Here is a 24775-nt window from a genome sequence, read left to right as displayed (position 1 = left end):
GACTATTAGCAGATGGCACAAACCAATAAATCTGAACGCTAAAACAGCACCCAGCAGCACTTAACACTTCAGATCTAATTTATCAATGTTTGTGACATTTTACCGTATGGCAGAAATAACATACAGTTTGGAAGGACTTCAGCTTCTAGGCCAATAAAGACATAGTTATGCAATTTGAATTTTGGCCCTTAAAAAGGAAGAAAGCTTGGCACAAGGTGCCGAGAGAGGAGCTGTGGTATTGTATGAGGACGTCTGGAGGGGAAGAGAAGTATGTTAGAGTGGTGCTGGACATGTATGAAAGCTGTAAGACCGTGGTGAGGTGCTGTAGGTGTGACAGAGGAGATCAAGGTGGAGGTGGGTCTGCATCAAGGATCAGCTCATGAATGCATGTGTGTGAATGAGAGGGACCCAGGTGGAACGGTGAGGTTACAGGGAGCAGAGGTGAAGAAGGTGAAGGACTTTAAGTACTTGGGGTCAACGTTCCAATATTGAGGTGGTTTGGACGTGGTCAGAGGAGAAACTGTGAATATATCAGTAGAAGGATGCTGAGGTTGGAGCTGCCAGGCAGGAGGTCTAGAGGAAGAGCAAAGAGGAGATTTATGGATGTAGTGAGAGAGGACATGAAGTTAGTTGGTGTGAGAGAAGAGGATGCAGAGGACAGAGTTAGATGGAGACACATGATGGGGAACAGCCGAAAATAAAGAAGACAGGAACCATTATTTACTGTAGTTAGATTTTGTATCATGCAAGAATCACAGACTTTCTGTGTTTTCCAGGATGTGGTTGAGCCAGTAATTTGTACTAAATCCTTCGCTAAATTTGCCTTAAAAGTCTCTAAAGCTATCAGCTACTTTCAGATTATTTAGTGGAATCGTGACACCGTTAAAAACATCTGACGTGTTGGTGACTTGCTGAGTATGTCCTTTGGTAGGAAACAGCTGTAGCAAGTTGGGGCACCTCTGCTAAAAATCTTGCATTACCCGGTGAACCTTTAGACCACCGTGATGCGCCGACCTGCTGCTCAGTCTTTGGAGATTTTAGATTTACACAAGAGACTGTGATCATGTTTTTGGTTTTAGAAACCTAATCCTTGAAGGGAAACTGATGATGTGTTCCAACCAGCATATGTAATCTTTTCAGTGGCTGACTCGTGGTCATTGCAGCATTTTTGAGTCCCACAAAAAGCACATTTTTGCAAATGTTTTCAGCATGAAACAGAATTGCCACACTACAACAACATACCTTTGGCTGACAAAACAAAGATTTTGTACATGAACAGAAACCACTGAGTCCATCTGAGAACCTGCCGGTAATGTAAACTCAGCTCGTAGTTTAAAACGTACCAAAAAAACGCAAACACTTGTTTTATGCTTTATGTTTGAGAATGACAATACCAACCTCATTTATATGAATGTTTGTTTCTCACAAAAGAACATAATGACTGCCAGAAAGTTCAGACAACTTCCTCAGCTCTGACACATCTAGACGCTTCTGAAACTCCCATCTCGTGTCCCTTGCAGGATAAAGCAAAAGCCAAGCTTCGTTTATAGCATTTAAAAAAAAAAGGTATCGTTGTCATTAATGTCTTTTATTAGATAGGTGCTATTAGAGAGCAGACAGGAAACATGGGACGGAAGGAATGTGACATGCAGCAAATGGTTTGTGGCATCTCACTAACCATTCAGCTACTCGGTTGCTCTTTCTTTACATTGTGTTGGTATACCAGAAAGTTGGTTACAGAAAGACCCTTTTCTGACAACATCCCTAACAATGAGACATCTGGCCTGTGCTGATGGAGTGAACTCCACCCTTCAGGCTGTGATGTGTCTTGTCTCTGTCAGAGCCTCTGAGTGGAGTGAAGAATCTCCAGGTGACTGACCCCACCACCAGCTCCCTGAGGGTTCGCTGGGAGCCAGCTGAGGGCGATGTCAGGCAGTACAATGTCATCTACGTCCCAGCTGCCGGAGGAACCGAGAGCGTGGTCAGTGTACACCAACACTTAATGTCATAGTGATTTGGGATATGGTGCGACTAGATAGATGCTTCTCAGCAAAAGGAGTTTTGAAACTGCTTTTATTGATAAAGATTCTGCAAAACAATCAAAAACCTTTTAAAAAGATGCCAAACATGGGAGAATTTTAGGGAAATGTGTCTAAAATCAGGTCCTGGATTTTTTTACTTTAATTGTGGATCTGTAAGAACGAGGAGTCTTTGCATTTGAATATGCTACATTTATAAATATAATGTCCATCTGCATTAGCAGCCATTAGTCGTATCTTGGACAACTGGAAGTAGACAAGGACTGATATTCATTTACTGATGCGTTTCATCATTTTGTCCATCACAGATTCCGGTGTCTGGGATGTCGACCAACACGGTACTGAGAGACCTGCGTCCAGAAACTGAGTACAAAGTGACAGTGGTGCCTGTTTACGATGATGCAGAGGGCAAACGCGTGTCGGAGAATGGAAAGACGAGTGAGTTCAGCCAGAACAGAACAGCTTGTAACCACATCTGGTTCACGCTGAGCTTCGCCAAAGCTTGTGCTGCTTGGTTTGAATCTAAAGCACAGTGTCAGTTTTCAGAAGCACATCCACTAATCATGTCGAAAAGTTAAGATTTAAGATTGGGAGAAATCCTGTACAAAGTTTTCTTTTTTTACTTGTATTGAGTAAAATATGATCTAAGACTGAACGGAAGATTATAAAATGTGTTAGTTTTGGCATTTGTTGCGTATAATTTGAATACCTATAAGATAAAAACACAAAGAAAGGTACAGTCGTGTGCATTTGGAAGCAAAAGGAAGCACCAACAGGTGCATTAGCTAAAAGCTTAATTATATTATGAAAAGCTCAATGGAAACTAAAGGTTAAGCGCAACATGCAGCCTCAAATGAATAATCTTTTAATGGCTCTCTGTCCACAGAGGCTCTGGGTGGAGTGAAGAATCTGCAGGTCACTGATCCCACCACCAGCTCCCTCAAAGTGCGCTGGGACCCGGCGGAAGGCAACGTGCGCCAGTACCGCATCTTCTACGTCCCTACAGCCGGCGGTGCTGAGGACATGGTAAGACGCGTACCGTACTTCATCACAAGCTTGCTACTACTTTTTGGACATCGAATACTTCACGTAAAGATGAGTGTCACCCAGAGAATTACTCCAAAGGTTTATACAGTTTGAGGATAGTTTAATGTTTTCTTCTGATGACCGACGTGCAGACGGTCCCAAAAATTACACATAGGTTTTAGTGACACTAGTGGTAAAGCTCTAAGGGGGTCAATCTGTTGGTTCCCCACTTAGCGCCACTGTAGTAGCTCAACAGCTACAATATGTGATGCTTTTACACTTCTTAGAGAATGATGATTCACTTTATGATTCATAAATACAACTATATTTCATATAGTCATGTGTAGCCCAGCTTTTTTTTGTAGCTGTAGAGAAGGAAATCATTTTAAGTTTTTGTCCTACCAAACTCTGTGATTACACTTTCACGCTGCATACATCACTCTATCGCTGACTGAAAGATTTAATAACTGCACATATATTTCTCTACTTTTCTGTGTTATGAATATGAATGTAATGAAAATAGGATGGTTTTGGTTGGAACCACAGCATGACTCACTCAGATTTTTGAAACAATGCGTAATAATCCTGCTGGATGTGAATTTTTATGTCCCTGTTTTTGTGTATGAGCAGGAGCAGGTGTCTGGAGTCACCACCAACACCGTACTCAGGAACCTGCTGTCAGACACTCCCTACACTGTCACTGTGGTCCCAGTTTACCCAGAGGGTGACGGCCTGCGCCAGTCTGACAGAGGAAAGACACGTAAGTCTCTCTTACCCCCTTTGTTTCTGGTCCTTGTTTAGTGCATGCAGGGCAGCATTAACAATCTGTTTCCTCCGTGTCACATCAGCAGACTCCTGTGGGTTCACTTTTACCACTGTGGCCTGAATAGTTGCTCTGGTTAATAAACAGTCCCAGCTGCTCTTGAAATGCAATTTTTGAAGACCAAAAATATTTTCAGACAGGAATCTCATCCAAAAAAAGATATTCCTCATCCCAGCAGCCTTGTCCCTGGAAAAGTTAACATTAAATACTTGTGTTTAAACACAACAGACATTTTTGACTTCTCAAACACTTGACTGCTCATTTACTTTTAAATGGACAGTGCTTAAAGACATGCGTCAGACTTGTGATACAACACTCTGAATGTCACTGGCTCCCCCTGGAATGGAGGGACCTGCGCTCTCTCCACGCAGAACATCTGCTGTCCTATTTATGCAACTGTCCTAGTCCTTGAATGGGAAACAAATCATTTTTTCTAATCATCCGAAAATAAATATCACCCTTGGGCCAATACATATTTGAATAGAAGCTCAGCAAATCAGACGTGGTTTCGCTTAAACGTTTTGTGACTCTTTACATTTTTAGTGAGTTCAAGGCAGCAGCTGCTACTACTACAGTATGTGAGCAGCAATGGACATAAGACAAATGGCAATTTCCTGATTTTATTGAGATGAAGAGCAATACCAACCAATTGAAGTTTGTCTTTGACTTGCTTAAACTGGGATGCACTTGATCTTCTTCTCAAGCTTCTGAGCACAGCACAAGTCTTCTCTTGCAAATGTGTTAACACGTTTGCATTTGTTCCACACATTTTTACACCCTTTTTTCATAACAATGAACACACAACATTTATTGACCCCTAAATTCTACCGAACTATATTTGTTTCAGATGTTTCAACAAAATGGAAACCCCTATTTCCAGCTGATGGAATTTACTTGCAAATCTATTAATCTCTAACATACCTGTGTACAACTCCCTCCACAAAGTTGTTCCATAAGTAATTCGTTCTAATCCAGCTATAAAACGTGCCACTTGTGTTGCCTGTTGCAAACCTGGATAAATGTTCCATTTAATGTTTAAAAAAGGTTTCTTTTATTTATTTATTGATTGATTGGTATTTTAACAGTTTTTTCTAAATATGAACAGTATTGGGGGAAAAATTGAGTAGAATACAGTAACACATTGCTCCTAAATTTGGGTGAAATTTCTTAGTTGTTTAATTGAAGGAAGACTCTTGGTGACTGAAGAGTTTGGGTGAATAAATATTGTCACCCAGTGGATGCTTGCTGCTCTGCTTCTGTGTGGTTTGACGCCCTGTTGTGTTGGCTGATTTTGTTTCTGCCCAGACTCACTCGGCAGAAATGCATTCTGGGGCTTTAATTGGAAAGATGTGAGTATGAGGCACAAAAACAATTCTGCAGACAACTCCAGGCTGAAGAGTTTATATTTTGTCTGGATGGTTTGGAGCCCTCGTGTGTTGTCATTTATTTTATGTGATGCACTGTAATTTTGTTGACGTTTTTTGGTCACTTTATGTCCAGCTAAAATTATTTTTATTTTATTTATGAATCATCACATATGCTTCACATACTGCAGCAGTTAGTTGGAATATCAGTAATATTGTATTTGCCAGTTTCTCCACATAGTTTTCTATTTGCTTCTGCTCACACATGCATATCTCAGGAACACATTCAGGGAAGTTCTTCAGATTTAGCACAAACATCCTCTTGGACTAATTGTTAAAATATGAGTCTGGACAGACTTGCATGTTAACTGCATCTTTACTGGTTGGTGGAATCACACAGCTGTGAGGGAATAATTACAGCTATACAGCTGTTTTTGTGAAATTGACAGTAACAAACACTTTTGAAGCTTGCACTTTGCCAACAATGGTATTTTGCACATGGGTCTTTGCATTTGCATCTATAATTTGAATTAATATCTCTAATCAAGTCCTGGCTGAACCAAACTGCCAAATTGAGTCTAAGAACCCAATTTGAAACCGCATATTTGCATTATTACAACCATAAGTTTGTGGCAGAGTCAGTGAGAGAACTTGATTTTAAAAGCAACTAAACTGAGCCTGAAGCTTTAAACAGCAAAACAATTCAGCTCAGGTAGCAGAGGTCTAATAACACAGTGCTGTCACTGAGCGATTAAAGTCGTGTTTAGACTGGCATTGGCACTGCTTGAAGAAACACAGCCCTAAAATTCCTGTCAGTCTCATTGGCAAGGTGAGAATTCTGAGCGGAGATTAGTTCACCATCTATAAAGTACTGGGTTGTCTAGGGAAACAGTAATTGAGGGTAGCACAACTTGGCTCAATGCGATAGTCTCCTCCAGCAACACACTGATCTTGGCAATCAGATAACAAGGTGATACCTGCTGCTAACCTGAAAAGCATTGCAATGGACAATCAATCACAGCACAGAGGGTTTTTTCATCTGTTAAGCTTTCAAACTTGTATTTCCTACTAAATGTTCAAGCATCTTTGGCCTCAATGATGGGGTTTAGGGTTGGGTCAGGTTATAGTTTGGATACCACTGGTTTCTTTAAGTAACGGCAGTGATGTAATCCATCACAGGTTCTGCTGCAGTGGACATCACTGCTTATGTAAAATGTCCAGTTTGGTCCAACCAGGAAAAAAGTGTGTGACAGCGTGTGATACGTTAAGGGTTTCATGACCTAAACAGCAAAACCAGTGAAATGACAGCAAGGACACTTTAGCAGAACATGTATCAGCCGAAGTAAGAAGTGAATCTCCATCAGCAGTGACTTACTGGTCCTCTGTGTGACTAATTCTTTCAAAGGATGAGCCTGTGTGTGACATTACCGATCTTTTATTACCAGTAACACCGTCCAGTTTTACTGTTTGCATCCCTGGAGAAATTGGTCTGGACAAAAACAGCATTTCAGTCCAATGAAATGCAGTGTACTGGTATAAAATGTTAATTACACAGAATTTTAACAATATTACGCAATCTCTCTGAAGGCAAGAAGGTCATTTAGCTCCTGGCTGACAAAAGTAAAATACTCTGACGGTCCTCTGCATTTAAAAGGTATTAAAATGAAAATTATGCTCCTTTTTTTTTAAATTTTTTTTATGCTTATATCTCTGGAGGTTCATTTCTTACAGATGAGAGTACATTTACATCTAGTTTTTATTAGGTACAGCTCCAAATATCTGGGGATAAGAACATCTGGTTTGGTTTTAAAAGGAAATTGAGGGCTTTTTCATAAACCCAAAACATTGCTACTTCTTTCTACACATTCTCAACATAGACACAACAAAGTTTTATACCTACAATAGACTTCTGCTGCGCTCAGTTTCATTGTGATTCAGTTTGTCCTTCTCAAAAGCCAATTTATCCCCCTGTTTAAAGTTTTTTCCTTGGTAAAAGCCAGAGATTTTGTCGTCTTAAAGCAGTTATTCCAACATGATTTAGCTTGTTTTAATGAGCAGTTTTCTCTGATTAAAATGATCGATTTAAGGTCCACGGGGTCTTTGAACAGTTTGAAGAATTTTGTGTCAAACTTTTTAAACATGCAACATATAAACTGAAAATTCTGAGCCTTGATGTGACATTTAGCCCTGTTCTGTTCAGTACTTTGACATTTTATTCAACTACGTTGTTTTTGTAAATGGCTGATAATTTCAGATACTAACATATTTTTCTGTTGCTCAGTGAAAAAACAAAACATTCCCTCCCTCCCTTCTCACTTGGCTTTTTTTCTGAACCTCATTGACCTCTGCAGTCCCTCGCACACCACCCAGGAACATTCAGGTGTACAACCCCACACCCAACAGCCTGAATGTACGCTGGGAGCCCGCCACAGGCCAAGTTCAACAGTACCGGGTGGTGTATTCCCCCTTGGCTGGAGACAGACCCACAGAATCGGTGAGTAACTCTCTCCAGGCTGTTAAAACACAGAATCTGCCTCAAGGGCAGCAGAAGGTGTTGGTTTTTTTCTGAGATAAGTGTCTGTACAGTAAACAGTAAAAAAATGGAAAAATGGGAAGAAGGGGGGAAAAATGAAACTGGCATGTTGTTTTACTTTTAAACATTTACAAAAAATCCACTTATGAGATCGGATAATTACTTTTTTCAAGGCACATCAACTTGTTGTAAAGGCTGCAGGTCAGTTCTTGTTTAATATGACATGCCTCCATTGAAAATTCACTGGAGGGGAGAAAAAAGGGAATTATCTCATCGCTGCAGTAGTTTTTATCTTGCTTGTTTGAAGACAGAGAATAGCACAACTGATAAGTCTGCAACTACGAATGATTTCAACACCAACTAATCTTTCAATTCAATCTATTTATAAAATGTCAAAACAATAAAATTTCCCAAAACCCAAGGTGACATCTTTAGTCTTTGGGTTTTTGACTGCTGGCCAAACGAAACAAGTCACCCAGTTAACAGTTCCATAAAACTAGTGATGGGTAGGTGACACCCCATGGAGTATATGGCAGAGTTCTCCAACTGGGCCGACACAGTGTTGACACTGTGTTTGTGTATCACTTAATAGTGACATCTGCTGGATTACCAAAAAAAAATAAAAAAAACATTGCAGGGAACGTGGATAAAGCATGTGGAAAGCGTTTGGAGACTAAACTTGGTTCATCCCTTCTGACATTTGGATGAATGGTCGTGTTTACATAACCAGCTGATAATAAAGTGCTAACTGCTTGAAAGAGAAGTGTATATTTTCCATTTAGTTAGAAGATAGCCAAAATAATATGACTATGACTAATAGTTTGTCAAACGCAGAATGTACAAAAAAATATGAGTGAAAGTGATAAGTGAAAAAAGTGAAATCAAAGTTACATTTTTGTTAACGTCATCAATGCTCAATAAGTGAAAGTGTTGGGGAAAAGGCAGCGTTTACACATTTCTATCAAGAAAGACGTTTTATGTAGCATGTTGGAGCCAAATAACTCACATTTTACGTGCTTATAAAATTAAAAGTTAATTAGTGTGAAAAATAAATAAAATGAAGAGTCCTTCAGAAAGGAACTCAAATGAAAACGGAGCAAAAGTGGAACCAGGAAGGGTAAACATTTCCCGCATTTGATGTTAAAAGATCCAAATGATCCCAGACTGGAGATAATGTCCTTTTTCTTGATGGTCCCATAAATATCAGTGGATAATGATGAAAGCAAACTAATGTGAACAGCACCAAACAAGGTCTCCTCTCTTCCTGTTACCATGAATACAGTCAAAATTAGTGCTTCCTGCCAAACACAATTTGGTGCCTCACTTCCTTACGACACAGCAGCTGTATCGGTCGATACGGAGCTCTGCTCTTTGTGCTCGATACGCACACTGACACTTCAGTATTGTTTGACTCATCACTATAAAATTTAAAGGCTCAAGACCAGATAAATATTGATCCTGCTGAATGACTAATTGATCTATCAACCCATCCTTTCAGTAACAAGAGCAGAACACAATCGGCTTTTAAAATACTCTGATTGAGCCATGAATCTCATAAAGTTAGACTTGATTGAATCACTTGACTTTAAAACGGATGATTGCGGCTTCATCAAAAGTTTGCGGTAACGGTGTGTTTGTCTTTGCAGAACAGACTCAGATTATGATGGTACATCACATGTTTAGCATATGAAACACAAAATGTAGGAATTGGACTTTATTTTAAAATCAGCCGTGGCCTTAATAAGGACATTTAGGAAAAGACCGAAGGTGTTTGTTTGTGAGCCCTGTGATATTTTTCCTACCTCCGGATTTTCTTTCCCACAAATTTCATTGCATTAAGGTGGATCGACTTCAGTTGTCTGAACGTTTAAAGTCTAGATCACTTCTTTTATCTAATGTAACAAGTGAAATGAGTGCAGTTGTTGCTTTTATTCGGTTGGTCTGTATTCCATGGAACAACAGGTGGTCCCATGTGTTCCACTAAGTGTTGGTGTTGATATTGTGCAGATGTTTGCACAGCAGTAATTACGGTAAGGCTTGTGAATATGGAAATTATGACTTTGTCATTTTCTTCTAACTCTCCATCAATGCTGATTTCATGCACCACTGCAATTATCTCGATCACAGGGAGACAAAAGAAGGCTTTATTCCTCACAAAGAGAATAGTGCTGACTGGACACATCAGCTCCTAGGTTTGAAATGTTTGGGGCCATAAGGTTGTAATCTTTTGAGGTTGTTTTGAGAATTAGGGTTTGCTTTGATGATGCTGTAATGATCAGTGCTGAATTGTTTATTATCCCTCGTACTCACAATTTCCTCTGTCTGTTTTTACTTCTGCTGTATATTACTTTAATTAACTTTGTTTTGGTCTGAGAGTAAGTTGGTTTGCCAAAGATGCAGAAAAGACACAGATAAGCAAAGATTCACTAACTCTTCATAACTAATTCATTATAATTAGGCCCAAACTGGCTAATTATAGATCTCACGTGTATTTATTCAAACCCTGAAGCTAATCCAAGCATATTATAATATAAAAAAGTTTCTTAATGTTTCTAAGACACTGCATTGCTCTAGAAAAAGTATATAAACACCAATGTAATTGTTGGACATCTTATTCCAAAACCATGGACCTTAATCTATTAGAATGGCAAAGTCTGATTTGATCCCTATATTGTAAATGCAATATGTCAGGGATGTCTTGAGGGAATTTCTTCAAATTTTCCCAGTGAGCTGCACAGACATGCATTCAAACAGCGGCTTGACTGGTTTGCGAAGGCACACAACTGCATTACGGTAATTCTAGTTTAAATGTCAGCATACGTTAAAGCATGTGAAGGATCATTTAAATGAAGGCTGACCATGTGATTCTTTGCCTTCACTCAGTGAGATTTAACTTAATGGCTTGTCCGCAAGAGCATCAGGAAACAACTGAATGACGAAACCTCTACAGTAACGCTAAGTCCCTGGTTTTCATGGGACGATGGCCAATTCCGTGGTCAGACCCGAGTTTACTGGAGGGATTTAATTTCAGGCCAGTACGCCCATATATGCTTCTACTACATCATCAATGAGGAACCTATTCTGTGGTTCCATATGCCAGAACTCTTTGAGATATTTGCCTTAACCACAACTAAAGCTCTAGATGAGGGTATGCTCAAGTTCAGCTAGCAGATTTATTTCCCATGATGTAACGGCACTGATTGTTATGGCCCGAAACCCGGGTAAATAGCAGAGGATAAGTGCTGTGATAATCCCACTGACAAAAGATGATGTGCAGTCATCTTTGTTGGAGAAGAACGGGGATGAGATGCATGTCTGATCCTGCTTCCTGACAGAATCCACGCTCTCCAGCCGCAGCCTAGCAGAAAGTGTTTATCCATCACCTTCTGAATTAATGATTTGCTTGACATCTGACCTCCCAGGACTTTGTTAGTGTTTGAGGAAATCTTTGGCAGCAGGAAGGCAAAGAGAGAACTGGATGTCGGATGAGCAGTGAGGTCATTATGTACATTATTGGTGCCAGATTATTACGCAGAGCACAAAGTAGCTCATTTGAATAGGCAGTGTCTCTATCATGATGAGGTCGTCTTCATATTATTTGACCCTGGGGTTTCTTCTCTGAAAAGGTCCTGGTTTCAGGAAATGTCAACAATGCCTTCCTGGACAACCTCATCCAAGATACTCATTACTCAGTCAGTGTCTCCGCTCTGTACGCTGACGGAGAGCTGCCACCTGTGAAGGGCAAAGGCAAAACACGTAAGTACTTCAGCAAACTTGCATGCTGACAGTGTGTACACTCGAGTGACTAACACTCATCGTGATGATTTGGAGCAAGCTCTCAATAAAAATGTGATTACTGACAGTTGTCTAAACAAATTGTGATTTCGTAATTGATACCTAATAATTCAGTGGGATTCTAAAAATTGTGAGGTAAACTTGGGCAAGAAAGGCAACTTTATGTTTTTAAGAAAACATCAGAAACCAGATGTACGATGTTTTGTATCAGCATGATTCTCAGACACCACGATGGTGTTACTCATTCATGCTAGTTTATTTAACTAATGGTCTTATTATTATGCGTTTCTTTATGTTCTGCCCTCCTAAAGACACATTGAACAGTTGTTTTGTTGTGGTCACAGTGCCCCGTGGCGGCCCGAGGAACATGCGTGTGTTTGATGCCACCACCAGCACCCTCACCATTGGCTGGGATCACGCAGAGGGACCCGTCAGGCAGTACAAGATTGGCTACGCTCCCATGACGGGAGACCCCATCACAGAGTTTGTAAGTACTCTGCATAACTGAAAAGAGATTGTGAAGTAAATTTTTTTTTTTTTGTCACAAAAGCAGCAACGTTGGCATCCAACCACACACAAGCTTGTGTTTTGATCATTTAAAGACTAAAATCCCTTTTAATGGTTCAACATTGTCCTTAACAACAAACGTGCAAAATAATGCTGAAACAAAACCTTCAAAAACGTATTTTCAGTTGAGGTAGACCTGGGCGTTATGGCTCAAAATATTGATATGTCTATCCAATTATCCCAGTGCTCTTGACATTTTTTTTCTTTTTGGGAACTCACCACAATTATAAATATTTATAATTTTGAAAATTTTTTTTAAACTATGCTGTTCCCCTAAGGCCATATGTTGATAAAGAAAACATCACTAGCGAAACACCAGGAGCAGCTCTGCAAAGTAGCTACAGGTAATTTTAGGTGTCAGTATCAAACTGAAATGTGTACGTGAGTCCAGGTTTTAGCATTAATGAGTAAATCATTTCAGGTGATGAGGATTTTAGTTTTGGATAAACTCCTGATACACTTTCACCGTTCGCTGTGATGTTTCCCTCGAAGTATGCGCTGAAGTCACATCTTAGGATTTCCTTGGCTTGTTCACATTTTAAATCACAGATTAGTTAGACAAATTACAGGCCCAGTTAAACAAACAGTATAATTTGGGCCATAATAACATTTATTAATAGTCCTAAATAATAAGTTGGATCTGCAGAGGAGGGCGGAGACGGCCCAGCTGTGCCGCCTCCTCTGCTTGTTAGCAAAGCACCTGTTGTGTATGACTCAGAAAACTGCAGCAGAGGGATGGCGATGAAAGGATTTCCTTTTTATTTCCCCCACACAGACTGACAGGAAAACTCGTAACCTTTCACAAATAAGCACAATTATTACAATTTAGCATCTGCAACTAATACAGAGTGTTTGTTTTGGTACACAGCGTCCATAATCTAACGCAACTGCAATTTTCTGCTTCAGAACAACTGTTCATTAGTGATTACTCTGGTTAAGGAATGGAAACATGTTTTTGAGTTTGTGATTCTCTCATCAGGGGAAACTCTTCAGTTTTTAACACCAACAATTTCTTGGGTATTTTCAGTCCCTTGATACCAACCTGTGAATAAATGATCTGAAAACAGCAACACGTTTTAAACTTTCAAGGGGTGATGTTGAAGAATTTGTGGGGTGAAGTAAGATTTAATTGCATGTATTAAAGTGTCTACTCAACCCTAAACCCCTTGGTCCATATTTGTTGCACACTCCTAGAGACAAATTCCTAGAGACGAGTCCAAAAACCAAAAAATTCCTATTAATCATCTGTATTTATTTTATGTACAGCATTTCAGTCCTCTTCAGCCTGGTTTTTGCTGGTTTATAGGACAAACCCTCCTTAAAGTGAAACTACTTAGATGAATCCAGCAGCTTTTATTGGGCCTGAGTTTGAGCCCGTTTTCTTCTTCCTGCAGCAGAAGAGCAAACACCACCACACACTAAGTCACAGCTTCTTTCTAAAATCTTTCTGTTCCTTGCCCAAAAAACTTTGACTCTGTGATGTGCCTGATCTTCAGACTATGGTTCCTGGAAACAGAAACAATGCCATGCTGCAGAATCTGCTCCCGGACACTCCGTACAATATCACAGTAGAGGCCGTCTACGTCGAGGGCCCTGGAGGGTCTCTGAACGGGAACGGACGCACAGGTGAGGAATCGGTGGATTAACGCAGGTCTTTTCTAACATCTGCAATGGAAATTCGATAAAGCTTCCTACTGTTGGTTAGCATCGTGATTTGTCCCAATGTCATAGCATGTTGATGGTAGAATAAAGGGTTAATATAGTTTTTCCAAAAATGGTGTTAAAACAGTAAAATAAAAGTGAAGTAAAAGCAGCAGGTCAGCAGCAGCGTCAGCCCCACACACAGTACTTTTAATTGTGTGTGTGTAAAGCTGAATTTAGCGAAAATAAAATGTATGAATAATGTTTATAAAATGTATTAAATTATTTTAATAGGCCTTACAGGGTCCACCAAAATCTGTAGGTGCAATAGGTGTAATCACATCAGTCTCATACATTTGGAATTATTAATACTACTTTACATTTTTAAATGTGATTGAAAATCAAATAAATCTTTAGCGTTTGTTTTAGTTATACTGTAGGTCTGGTTTTATTATAATCATAACAGCACTAGGCTGAAGGCAAAAAGCAAAAACACAACACGTTATTAAAATAGAACAGGGTGAGCACAGAGCAGGGGAATGTGAGACTGCATGTGAAAGTGGAACAGAGGATTTCTGAACCAAGTTTCAACTTGTTCTTTAAAAAAAAGAAAATCTCTGTTTTGTCCAATCTTGCACCGACAAATCTCAACCTAGGTGTGACTTTAGAAAGAGACAGAGCTTGTAATGTCGATTTGAGTAGAGGACAAATTAGAGTTTGGTCTTAGACCAGTATAAACACAAAACCGACTCCAATCAAAGCTAAGTAATCAGCATGGAAATGGTTGTGTAGCTACAAATAAACGGGTCTATAACTACTCTGTCACAGCACAAAGTGAAAGGGAGAAATATGAGGATATATGATCTTTGTCCAGTTGTCAGCCTCACTTGAGGCTCATGCTGCAAGGAAGTTGTCCTTTGTGCGTTTTCACTCAGTTACTCTGGGCAAACTGGTGTGGACGGAGTTGATCCAGCTGTGTTAAGTCTTCTGGCAGCTCCACGTGTCAAATTTTAATTTCCTATTAGTTTCAGATCCAGTAGTTGCTGAAGTTGGTGGAAAGAGGAGCTTCTCACCTTTTTAATACCTTTTCAAAACTGCTGACTTGCAGTAACCCTAATAGTCTTAACAGTGGACAGACTCAAATTGAAACCATGTGGCCTCTTTGTTTTTAGTTCTTTGATCTTCAGGTGGGGTCTCTTCACTGGGTGAGGTGTGAGAGAGGAGTTTCTCCTTAAAGCTGGTGTAAAGCAACTATGAGAGAGACATTACAGCCAGTCGTGTTACTGTAGCAGTGAAACCTACTGTGAGTCTGCAGCTGGAGTTCACATGGGAGACTGGGAAGTGAAGGGACTGAAGATGTCTCATTGAGCCAGTATTGCAGTGTGACCAGGACAACTGGAAAAGTCGATCATATCGCTGATACAGAATTTGTATTTGTTGTGGTGGATTTGGATAAACAGCAGGTTTCTCACAATCTTCTACGACTTATTAAATCATCAGTTTCACTCCTGAAAAAGCAAATTGTGTCACAAGAGCAGTTCAGTGTTAACATCGTCATGTTAGTCAGGCTTCTTCTTCTTCTTCTTATTATTATTATTATTATTATTATTATTATTATTATTATTATTATTATTATTATTATTATTATTAGGTTTTAGTGAAATTGTAGTCAAATTGCTAGTTTTATTCCTCTTTTTGGGTTCATCAAGTTGAACATTGGCTGTAAATAGACTGCTGTGGTTTAGTGGCATTTGAAAGGACTAAAGTTGCTGCAAAAGGTCACAAAGTGAGCACAAAGACATCTTTTAAAAGCTGGACAGGCAACTTCTCAACCTTTAAACTTATAGGCAGCATAAGTAAAAAAGTGCATAAAACATTTGATATAGTTTTCTTAAAAACTCAGTCTGAACTGCAACGATGCAAATTTGCTTAAAGCAGGACGAGGCAAAGCATCAGTGTGCAGCTGGGTCGTGCTTCGATTAAACCTGTGAACTCTGTTGCTGCTCCCTCTCATCGAGCGTCATGCTGCTGATGCAACAGTTGAGTAACACTGACAGCTCTGCAGCCCCAGAGACCCTGGAGAAAAGTCCACACAGTGAAAATAAATACGGCAGACAAACAATAGTCAACAATGCCAATATGTGTTAACTTGATGAGTTCAGAGCCTTGACGGTAGCACTACTTGGACAAGTAAAAGTAAGTGAAGTCAACGCGTGTGAGTGCCAGGTACTTTCAGGCATCAGTCCAAAACCTGAAAACACAAACCACCCTGCTTTTTCAACAAGGCCCAGACCCAAATCTAAACATGCATTACATAGAACAACTTCATAAACATGTAAGGGAAACAAATAGGCAGTGAATCGCTACTGATGAGGCTTAAACTTTCATCCAAGATGTGGTTTAGTTTTTAGAATCAATGATGCTGTTGAACTAAACTAAGTCTTAGTCGGCTGCTTAATTTTATTTATTTTTGGTTTGACAGTAATTTCTGAATACAAAGTTCTAAATATAAATTTAAAGAAAAAAAGTTTATAATAACTTTCTGAAAGATTTAAGATTTAAACCTTAAATGTTCAAGGTGACACTGAGTTTTCTTAAAAGAAAATGCACAATATACCAATATGCAACTTTGGTTAATAAAACTTGATATTAATATTACGTAAAGTTAATATTGTTTGAAAAAAGTGGCAGTTTAGGAATTCTTTCTTCTTCTTTTCCTTTCAGCTGTTCCCTTTCAGGTCCCTTTCAGCAAATCATGTGTCTCCATCTAACTCTGTCCTCTGCATCCTCTTCTCTCACACCAACTAACTTCATGTCCTCTCTCACTACATCCATAAATCTCCTCTTTGTTCTTCCTCTAGACCTCCTGCCTGGCAGCTCCAACCTCAGCATCCTTCTACCGATATATTCACAGTTTCTCCTCTGAACATGTCCAAACTACCTCAATCTGGCCTCTCTGACTTTATCTCCAAACATCTAACGTGAGCTGTCCCTCTGATGTCCTCATTCCTGATCCTGTCCATCCTCGTCACTCCCAAAGAGAACCTCAACATCTTAAGCTCTGCTACCTCCAGCTCTGCCTCCTGTCTTTTCTTTAGTGCCACTGTCTCTAAGCCGAACAACATCTCTGGTCTCACCACCATCTTCAACACCTTTCCTTTCATTCTCGCTGATTAGCGTTGTTTTTTCGGTTATGTCACAGCAGTGTTTAAATTAAATTGGATTAGAACCAGGTGCAGATGTCCTCTGAGGTTTTACTGGCTTTAAAATGAATAAGACCTGATCTACTCAAATACAGTGCAGACCTTGACGCTTGTGTTCTCTCTCTCCGTCTCTCAGTGGGATTGTTGAGTCCCAGAAACCTTCGTGTCTCTGATGAGTGGTACACCCGTTTCCGAGTGGCCTGGGACCCAGTGGCAGCTCCTGTGCAGGGTTACAGGTTGACCTACTCTCCTGCAGGTGAGACAATCTGTCGCATTACCACGTTCACACAGTGTGGGAACATGGGTTTTAAACACGTTGACTTAGTTTAGTGCAGCTTTAAAGTAGTGCTTCCTAATGCTTTTAGCTCTTCATCCTTAAGTGACCACATTTTAAGACAACTTAAATGTACACAGCCATCTGTCCTCATCCAAAGAACCGTTTTATAATGTCAGGTACTGAACATTGCAGCTCATATAAGGTAGATTTGCAAAACAATCTCAACTCAAATTGAACTTGTTAGTTTCTTCAGCGAGTGTAGTTTGCTCAGCTGGAGATGGACTTGATGGATCTGTTGACATGTGAGTTCAGTACCTTTTATGATTGCATCAGTTTAGGACGTCTCTCATCAGTATCGACTTAAACTTTAACACTGGAACCGAAATATTTCAAATTTGATCCAGAAAAAGCTAGTAACAGTTTGTCAAACTGTTTCAATCCTCGTGAAGAATTTATGCTTGAATAAATTGATGTTGAACTTGGCAAAATTCTCCCCATCTGGCTTAGTTCTCTGCAAATACACTGATATTTTTCTTCTGCCAGTGAGACATTTTTTACTTTGATGATTCTGCAGTAAATGTACACGTCCAGCATATTCTCTTGTCTCTTCTCTTGTCAGGCTTAAACCAGCCCACCGATTTCTTTGTGGGCGACGTGTCCTCTTACACTCTGCACAACCTGCAGCCTGGAACCACGTACGATGTCAAAGTGACGGCTCAGTACACGAGCGGCTCGAGTGAACCTCTCACTGGACAGGGAACAACACGTATGTACCCCACCTGTGTGAAAGCACAGGACAACTTCAAGTCCAAACTTTAAAGGAAACACATATTTATAATAGAATGGTACATTTACACCTATTTATGCAGATAGTTTTTGCTTGTGCTCAATACCTTTTAATGTCTCGTTTTCACTTTTGGCAGAGCTATTCTGAGACACAAGTTGGATTAACTTTTTTTAAAAATACATCAAAGCAAAATGTGACTTAGGTACTAACCCCAGGGCAAAAACTCTTCAACATCAAGCTTTTCAAAGTGGTTGTTCAAACCCTGAAAGTGTGAAATGTGGGTTTCTGTCCTCTGCAGTGTACCTGAACGTCACCAACATCGAGACCTACAACATTGACCATGACAAGTTCTGCATCAAATGGACTCCTCACAGGGCGGCCACGTCATACCGGATCAAACTCCACCCTGCGGACTGTAAGTCACTTTACTCCACTGCAGACACTACTCCAAGCCACTTTGGTTAAAGGTTAGAGCTCATACACTGGCAGTTTTTCAAATTTGCCAAATGCAGAAATACTTCAAATGTATTTCATCTATAGTGCTGCACTGATTTGTGTTTATTTTATTAAGATATAAAAGTCAATTAGCAGCTCTTGAATGTTGCGTGAGCTCTGTGAAAACTACAAAACGCTGAACATAAGGTTTCTCGTTAATCTTTCCAATTATCATTGGATTGTAATGCAGTTATTTTCAGCTGCCTGCTAATTGATTTTTACATCAATCACTGCCAGTCAGTCTAAAAAGAAACACATACACACATTGATCTCTCATTAAAAAAAAGTTCTTATAACAGGAAAACTCCTGCTGATGCATTAGATCCATAACTGCACTCGAGGTCCGTGGTGCGGCCACTTTCACAGTCAGATCCTAATCTGAGGTGACTCCTTTGAAGTAATGCATGCAGCAATGTGTGCACTAAAACTCCCAGCAGATGTTTGAAGGAATATCTCCACATGATGTCATGTCTGTGGCTGTGGATGCTACAGATCTGGGAACTTGTCTACATTTTTTCTGTTCTCTCAGAGACTGTTTATCAAGCTGCCTCCCTGTGATTATTACTTGAAGCAGGACGCCTTACGTTTTGGCTGCGATTTGAAAGCATCAGACCACCAACCTTTAATTGTGTTTCTGTCCGCAAAGAACACAGCCGTTTCAAGTACTGCAAGGCCTTTGATTCTCATCTGGTTCGTATTCACACGTGGATACGGGTTAGTGGTTGATGAGCAGGAAAAAACAAGAAGGGAGCATTAATATTTAAACAGCTATGGTAGTCATTACCCATTTTGGCTGCTATGACGAGTTGCCAGGACAAATTTGTGTCTGCTAGCGTGAGACAGATGGTGGGTTAACCACTAGCAGAGGATCAGACATCCTCTGCCTGAGTGAAAAGCAGCAGAAGATGCTCTCAAGTCAACAAATCAGTCAACAGTTTGTTCTTCAGTGGAAATGCAAACAGTGGTCAGAGATGGTGGTGAGATGAGTAAGTGGAAAAACGGTGAGCTCAGGTCTTCTCCATCAATATTTCCTCCATATTTTAAAATCCATGGAAACACTGGTTAGAGAAGAACATTTGACTGCCAGTTTTATGTCATAGCCAGCTGAAAGATTTCATGGATTATATTTTGTCAACATTACTTGCTAAACAAATCTGTGTGTATCTTTGAACTTGATTAATCAGGGCCACCGTTCTGGACTAGATCTGACCAAGAGGCACGTGTCTTTTACCAGAACAATTAATATCGAGCAACTTCTATCATAACTTGTTAATAACGCATCACTCTGAAACTACTGAATCACCAGAAGGAGCCAGACGTGTCATTTGACAGAAAATGATGGAATCGGTTTTGCCTAATCAATCAATCGCATTCGAAAGTAGCGATCGCTGTTTGTGGCAGCTGTCTCTAATAAACACGCTTCGCTTTGTTTGTGCTTATGAGAACACAGAGTAAATAGGAAACCGTATTCTCGAGATCACTCTCCAGCCATGCAACAGGGTAAACAGTTTCACTGGAAGGCGCGTTGTTGAGTTTGTGTTCAGCCGAGTTTTTAAGCAACAGAAACTAATCTCTTATTGCTTTGTTGGCAACCAAACAGAAAATATCGCAACACTATAGCAACAAAAGAGTTTACAAATAATTTCCCCACATGGCCATTTAACTGAGAGCGAGCTGCTTCTCAACCAATTAGATATGCAAAACTGAGTAATATGAAAACAACGAGTACAACAACTTTCTTAGTGAAGCAGCAGTGTAGCGTATAGGTCAGGATCCGCGCTTAAAGAAACCCCACCCCCCACGTTTAAAGACATGTAAATATAATCGTCTTAGAATAATAATTTGTTACTCTGGGGCTTTACACGAGTTCAATTACCCAGTTAAAATTACACATCTAGTTCTTCCTTGTTGAAAAAACAAAATCAACGAACGTATAAATATTTTACACTTGACTAATGGAGAAAAGATGTGTTCAGTTCACTGAGGCTTCGATTCTTAGGGTGTTTTCACACCTACTCTGTTTAGTCAAGGTAAATCAAACTCTGGACCTTTTGTGGGAAGAACCTGATCTGACCTCAGTCAAATGAAAGGCAACTAAAGAGCACAGGGCTTCTTTAAATCCCATTAGAAAACCAAACCAAATCAGAAGGTTTCCTCTTTTTCCTTGGTCACTTTTGAAAGAAAACATTCTGTTATTGACTGTCAAAACTACAAAATGATTTTAAGTGTCACTAATGAAAACTTGTCAAAGTCAAATACAGGAGAGGGAAGTCAATGAAGCACAAAATGTGAGCAGTCAGCAGGATTTATCTGCGGTTTAGTCCAGGGGTCCACTAAAAGATATTTAAAGTCTCCTAAATGGCCATTTCAACGATACGTTGGTGTGTAGAGCGGTAAAATATTAGATTTTTGATACTTTTAACTGTTTATTTTGTAACATAAGCCTTAAGTTCTTACAAAATCACTGTGTTCTTTGCATTCTGAGGTCAACAAGAGTCATTTAGATTTCTTTAATTTTTATTTTTTTATGTTTTTATACCTGATTCAGACCAGAGCAAACTAACTACATTAGTGTTTGGTTGGAAGTTTCGGCATCATACAAAATCATGCATCAAAATCACTGTGCTTATAATCGAGGAAAGTAATAATAAGCACTGCAACACAGTTTTTTGACTTGAGGGAAACGTTAAATTTTTACAGAAATGCTAAAGTTCTGAAACTACATTTTCAGAGGCTTAAAAATAAAGACCAATATATTCAAACAGGCTGTTGGAAATGGAGCACGAAAATGGCAAAATGCTGTAAAATAAAAATTCCTTTTGTGTCATTTGCAAAGCTGCAAACACTGGCTGAGGTTGCCAGCGCTACAAGCCAGTGGGCCTGGGTGTTAGCTTTAAAAGCCAGATATGTAAGCACCTGGAGAAACAATCTCTGAGTCCTTGGGAATAATCATTTATGCTATCATACCCCTGGAGATGTATATAATGAGTAAATATTGTAGTTTTCACCACTTAAATTAATCTTTCATGATGATTCAGAGCCTAAAAGTGTATAAAACCCTCTGGGTGTGATTTACAAGACTGGGACTCTGGACTTCCAGCTCATTAGGGTCCTCATTGTCCCCCTGTTCTCAATAAGGGGCTGTAGTCACCGTATATGAGCCAACGTTCCCTCTGAATGTTATTAATCCAGCTGATGAGTGTCATTAAAAAGGTTTGAATGAATATTTCTTTCAACACAAAACACTGATGTTAAAAGGTTTGAGCAGGACATCGGTCTTGTGCTTATCTGCCAAAACTAGTCAGTTGTTCAAAGGTGGAAAAGATTAAAACTATCAATCATGCTGAAAAGCTACCAAAAGTTGAGAAATTGGAGTGTGTCTCCTTTGACATTTTGGAAGATGGATTGTTTTTATTGGTCAACGTGTCCCTTTTTTCTCCCTGTGTAGCCTCCAGTAAAGGACAACATGAGATCACCATCAACGCTGGTCTGCCTCAGTACTGCTTTGACGGACTTTCTCCTGATGCTCTGTACACTGCCACCGTCTTTGTCCAAACCCCGAATCTGGAGGGACCAGGAGTCAGCGCCAAAGAGAGAACACGTACGTGGGAATCTGTCGTTTAAACTCTGAGTAAAGAAATTCAGGTCTCAACAGTAGCACAGTAGGAGACAGTTGAGGGGAGAAAAAAATGTAAGCAGAAAATTAAGCGAATGGAGTCATTAATATAGTGACACCGATGAATAGGATTCAAAAATAAGATTTTAAATCCCAATGTCTCGTCCATCACTTTGTTCATGGCCAATATGTTGTCCAAGAAGTTTATGAAATTTGTAATTTGCAAGACTGAGATACTTGTAGTGTAAGTGAGAAACTACGATATTTCCCTGATAAACTCAAGTTCCTCAATTTGTCCATCAGCATTTTTTGTTTCGTTGTTTGTCGTATGGCATCAGACTTTATTGAGTAACATGATCAGTCATGCAGTTACCATGTGACTATTATGAAATTATTTAACTATGAAAAACTTCGGTTCCATTTGGGCAACACTAAAATAGGCAACATCTCCAGTCTAGTGAGATGTTTTTGTCCTTCCGTCATTGTTTGGCTGAACATAAACCAACAGTGATGGAGAAAATCTGTCACCTCAGGTTTACAAGAGAAAACACAATTGTAGTAATCGGCTGCGTCACTGCAACACGTCCAGTCAGAAAGTGAACTGTGGTGTCTGAGATATGAGGCATGATTCAAACACTCTGCAGTGTGGAGTTACATCATCTCACAGGACTGATCCAAAACACTGACTTCATCAGAGGATGTGTTTACCGCTCATCTGTATTTATTACAAATATGATGACTGTTGGTTCATGGGGATTTGTTTCTCATAGTGGTGAAGCCAACGCCAGTTCCAACTCTCCCACCAACTCCGAAACCTCCGCCCACCATTCCCCCTGCATGGGCAGGTAAGCATGTCACGCTACGACCCGTTTAAACGTCTTTGTGCTGCAGTATCATGAACAGTTGTTGTCATTCTGTTTGGGTGGTTGTTGGTTGTGCATTTCTCCTGTGCACAGTCACCGAAAAAGAGGCCGTGTCATTAATTTTGTTCTCAGTATTATGTACAAAGCTCACAGCAAAGGAAATACGAGCATAGAATTATTAGTCAGAACCGAATGAATGGTGCAACACATCTTAACATGGTTATTCCTGAAGGCCCACATAAACAGAGAAACCATTTACAGCAATTCAGATGATTAAGTTTATTACCATATTGATTTGCATCCATCAGTGATATGGTTAACTGTCAGAATATGATACGAACAAAGCCTCAGTCTTTATGTAGCTAATGCTATTCGTCCATAAGCTACTGGCTGCTTATCTGGGTCAAGGTCAAGGTGGCAAAGGCCAAGTAAGCTAGTCCAGGTGTGCACCAGCTTCTCCTAGGGGTCCCAGAACATGATGAGGTCAGATGAGATGTGTTACCCTGTCGTGTGCTCTGGCTCCTCCCAGATTACCTCTAAATGGAGGCATGCAGGAGGCAGCGTTTGGTATTTGGTACAGAAACTGGATCCAGATAAATAGAATATATCAAAGACTTTGCTGATTTTCAACTTGGACTATGGATGTGGACTGAACATGTCAAAACTCTATAATGCTGTCACACTCCAACACAGAGTTCAACAAAGCTGATATTCCCATAAAACCTCCATGAGGAAATCATGGATCATCCCAGAGCTGAATGGATTGAGTCCTCTTTGATTGCAGCGTGTTGGCCGAGCTTCGATTGCTGACTCCTTCTGGATCTGACTCCAGCCAGCAGTGAATTAATAGTTGCCACATGTGCTGCGGGTCCTGTGGGGTGCGTGAAGGGGAACACGCCTGTTCACAACCAACAAGCTAGGTGTAGAAAAGGGAAGACAGACCAGTGTAAGGAATCTGTTTGTGCTGTTTGGTATTGTGTAAATCTTGTTTATACATCTCTGGCCAAAAAGAAAGGATAGAGAAGATTATGTGTGCTGCTTCACATAAGGCACAAATTATTCAATGCTCTCCTCAGTTCTGAGAGGAAGCCATTACCAACAGCTCGCTTTCAACTCTTCTGGTGAACAAATGTTCCTTGTCTTGTTTTGCCAGTTCATTTTATCTGTAAAACCCATAATTGCTATACATGGCCCCATCACGTCACTTCTTTCCTCCATGGGTTTGTTTCGCTGCACGCTTATAGCTGACTTTGTCTTATTTTATTTTTTGCTGCTCCAGCTCACAAACAATAACCAAGCCGTGTAATGCTGCCCCGAGGTCTGGCTGCAGGACTTTCAAAGCTCCTTATTGACTTTTTGTGACTTATAGTGTTTTATTTGTATTTTTTGGCTTCAGTTTGCAAAGGTGCCAAAGCAGATATTGTGTTCGTCATTGACGGCTCCTGGAGTATCGGAGAGGAGAGCTTCACCAAAGTCGTGCACTTTGTCTCCAGTTTGATCGGAGCCTTCGACGTCATCGGACCCTCGGGAATGCAGGTTTGTGTTGACAAAGCAAACTCAGTAGCAACAATCTGATGCCATTTGACATCATGCAACAGTTTTTATAACACCCGCATAAAAACCGAGTTTGAAAGATATGTGAGGAAGGAGGGAACCCAGGAGGCTCCTAAAAGTCTGAACATGTATGTGTAACAGCAGATAACATGAATGTTAATGAGTTTAGTTTAATGGTACAAAGCGAAAGCA

General features: G+C 40.0%; 1 protein-coding gene across 5 annotated transcripts in view; it reads left to right on the top strand.

The window, feature by feature from the left end:
- The window catches only part of col12a1b (collagen, type XII, alpha 1b), a 112111-nt gene that overhangs the window by 63655 nt on the left and 23681 nt on the right, over window positions 1-24775 (top strand). For 3 of the 5 annotated variants that reach the window (XM_067481595.1, XM_067481593.1, XM_067481596.1), the window contains 14 exons: window positions 1842-1981; window positions 2348-2477; window positions 2926-3065; window positions 3693-3825; window positions 7604-7746; window positions 11412-11541; window positions 11925-12067; window positions 13644-13773; window positions 17128-17247; window positions 17888-18034; window positions 18354-18470; window positions 21999-22151; window positions 22937-23011; window positions 24426-24565. In XM_067481595.1, the coding sequence (XP_067337696.1) occupies window positions 1842-1981; window positions 2348-2477; window positions 2926-3065; window positions 3693-3825; window positions 7604-7746; window positions 11412-11541; window positions 11925-12067; window positions 13644-13773; window positions 17128-17247; window positions 17888-18034; window positions 18354-18470; window positions 21999-22151; window positions 22937-23011; window positions 24426-24565 (1841 nt within the window). The remainder of the gene's footprint in view (window positions 1-1841; window positions 1982-2347; window positions 2478-2925; window positions 3066-3692; window positions 3826-7603; window positions 7747-11411; window positions 11542-11924; window positions 12068-13643; window positions 13774-17127; window positions 17248-17887; window positions 18035-18353; window positions 18471-21998; window positions 22152-22936; window positions 23012-24425; window positions 24566-24775) is intronic. The other 2 variants (XM_067481597.1, XM_067481594.1) reach the window with 1 other exon arrangement.

The sequence above is a fragment of the Channa argus genome, chromosome 17 (assembly GCF_033026475.1).
Source record: "Channa argus isolate prfri chromosome 17, Channa argus male v1.0, whole genome shotgun sequence".
Classification (NCBI taxonomy): Eukaryota; Metazoa; Chordata; class Actinopteri; order Anabantiformes; family Channidae; genus Channa; species Channa argus.
The sequence above is the reverse complement of the archived record's forward strand: the minus strand, read 5'-3'. Positions and strand labels throughout refer to the sequence as shown.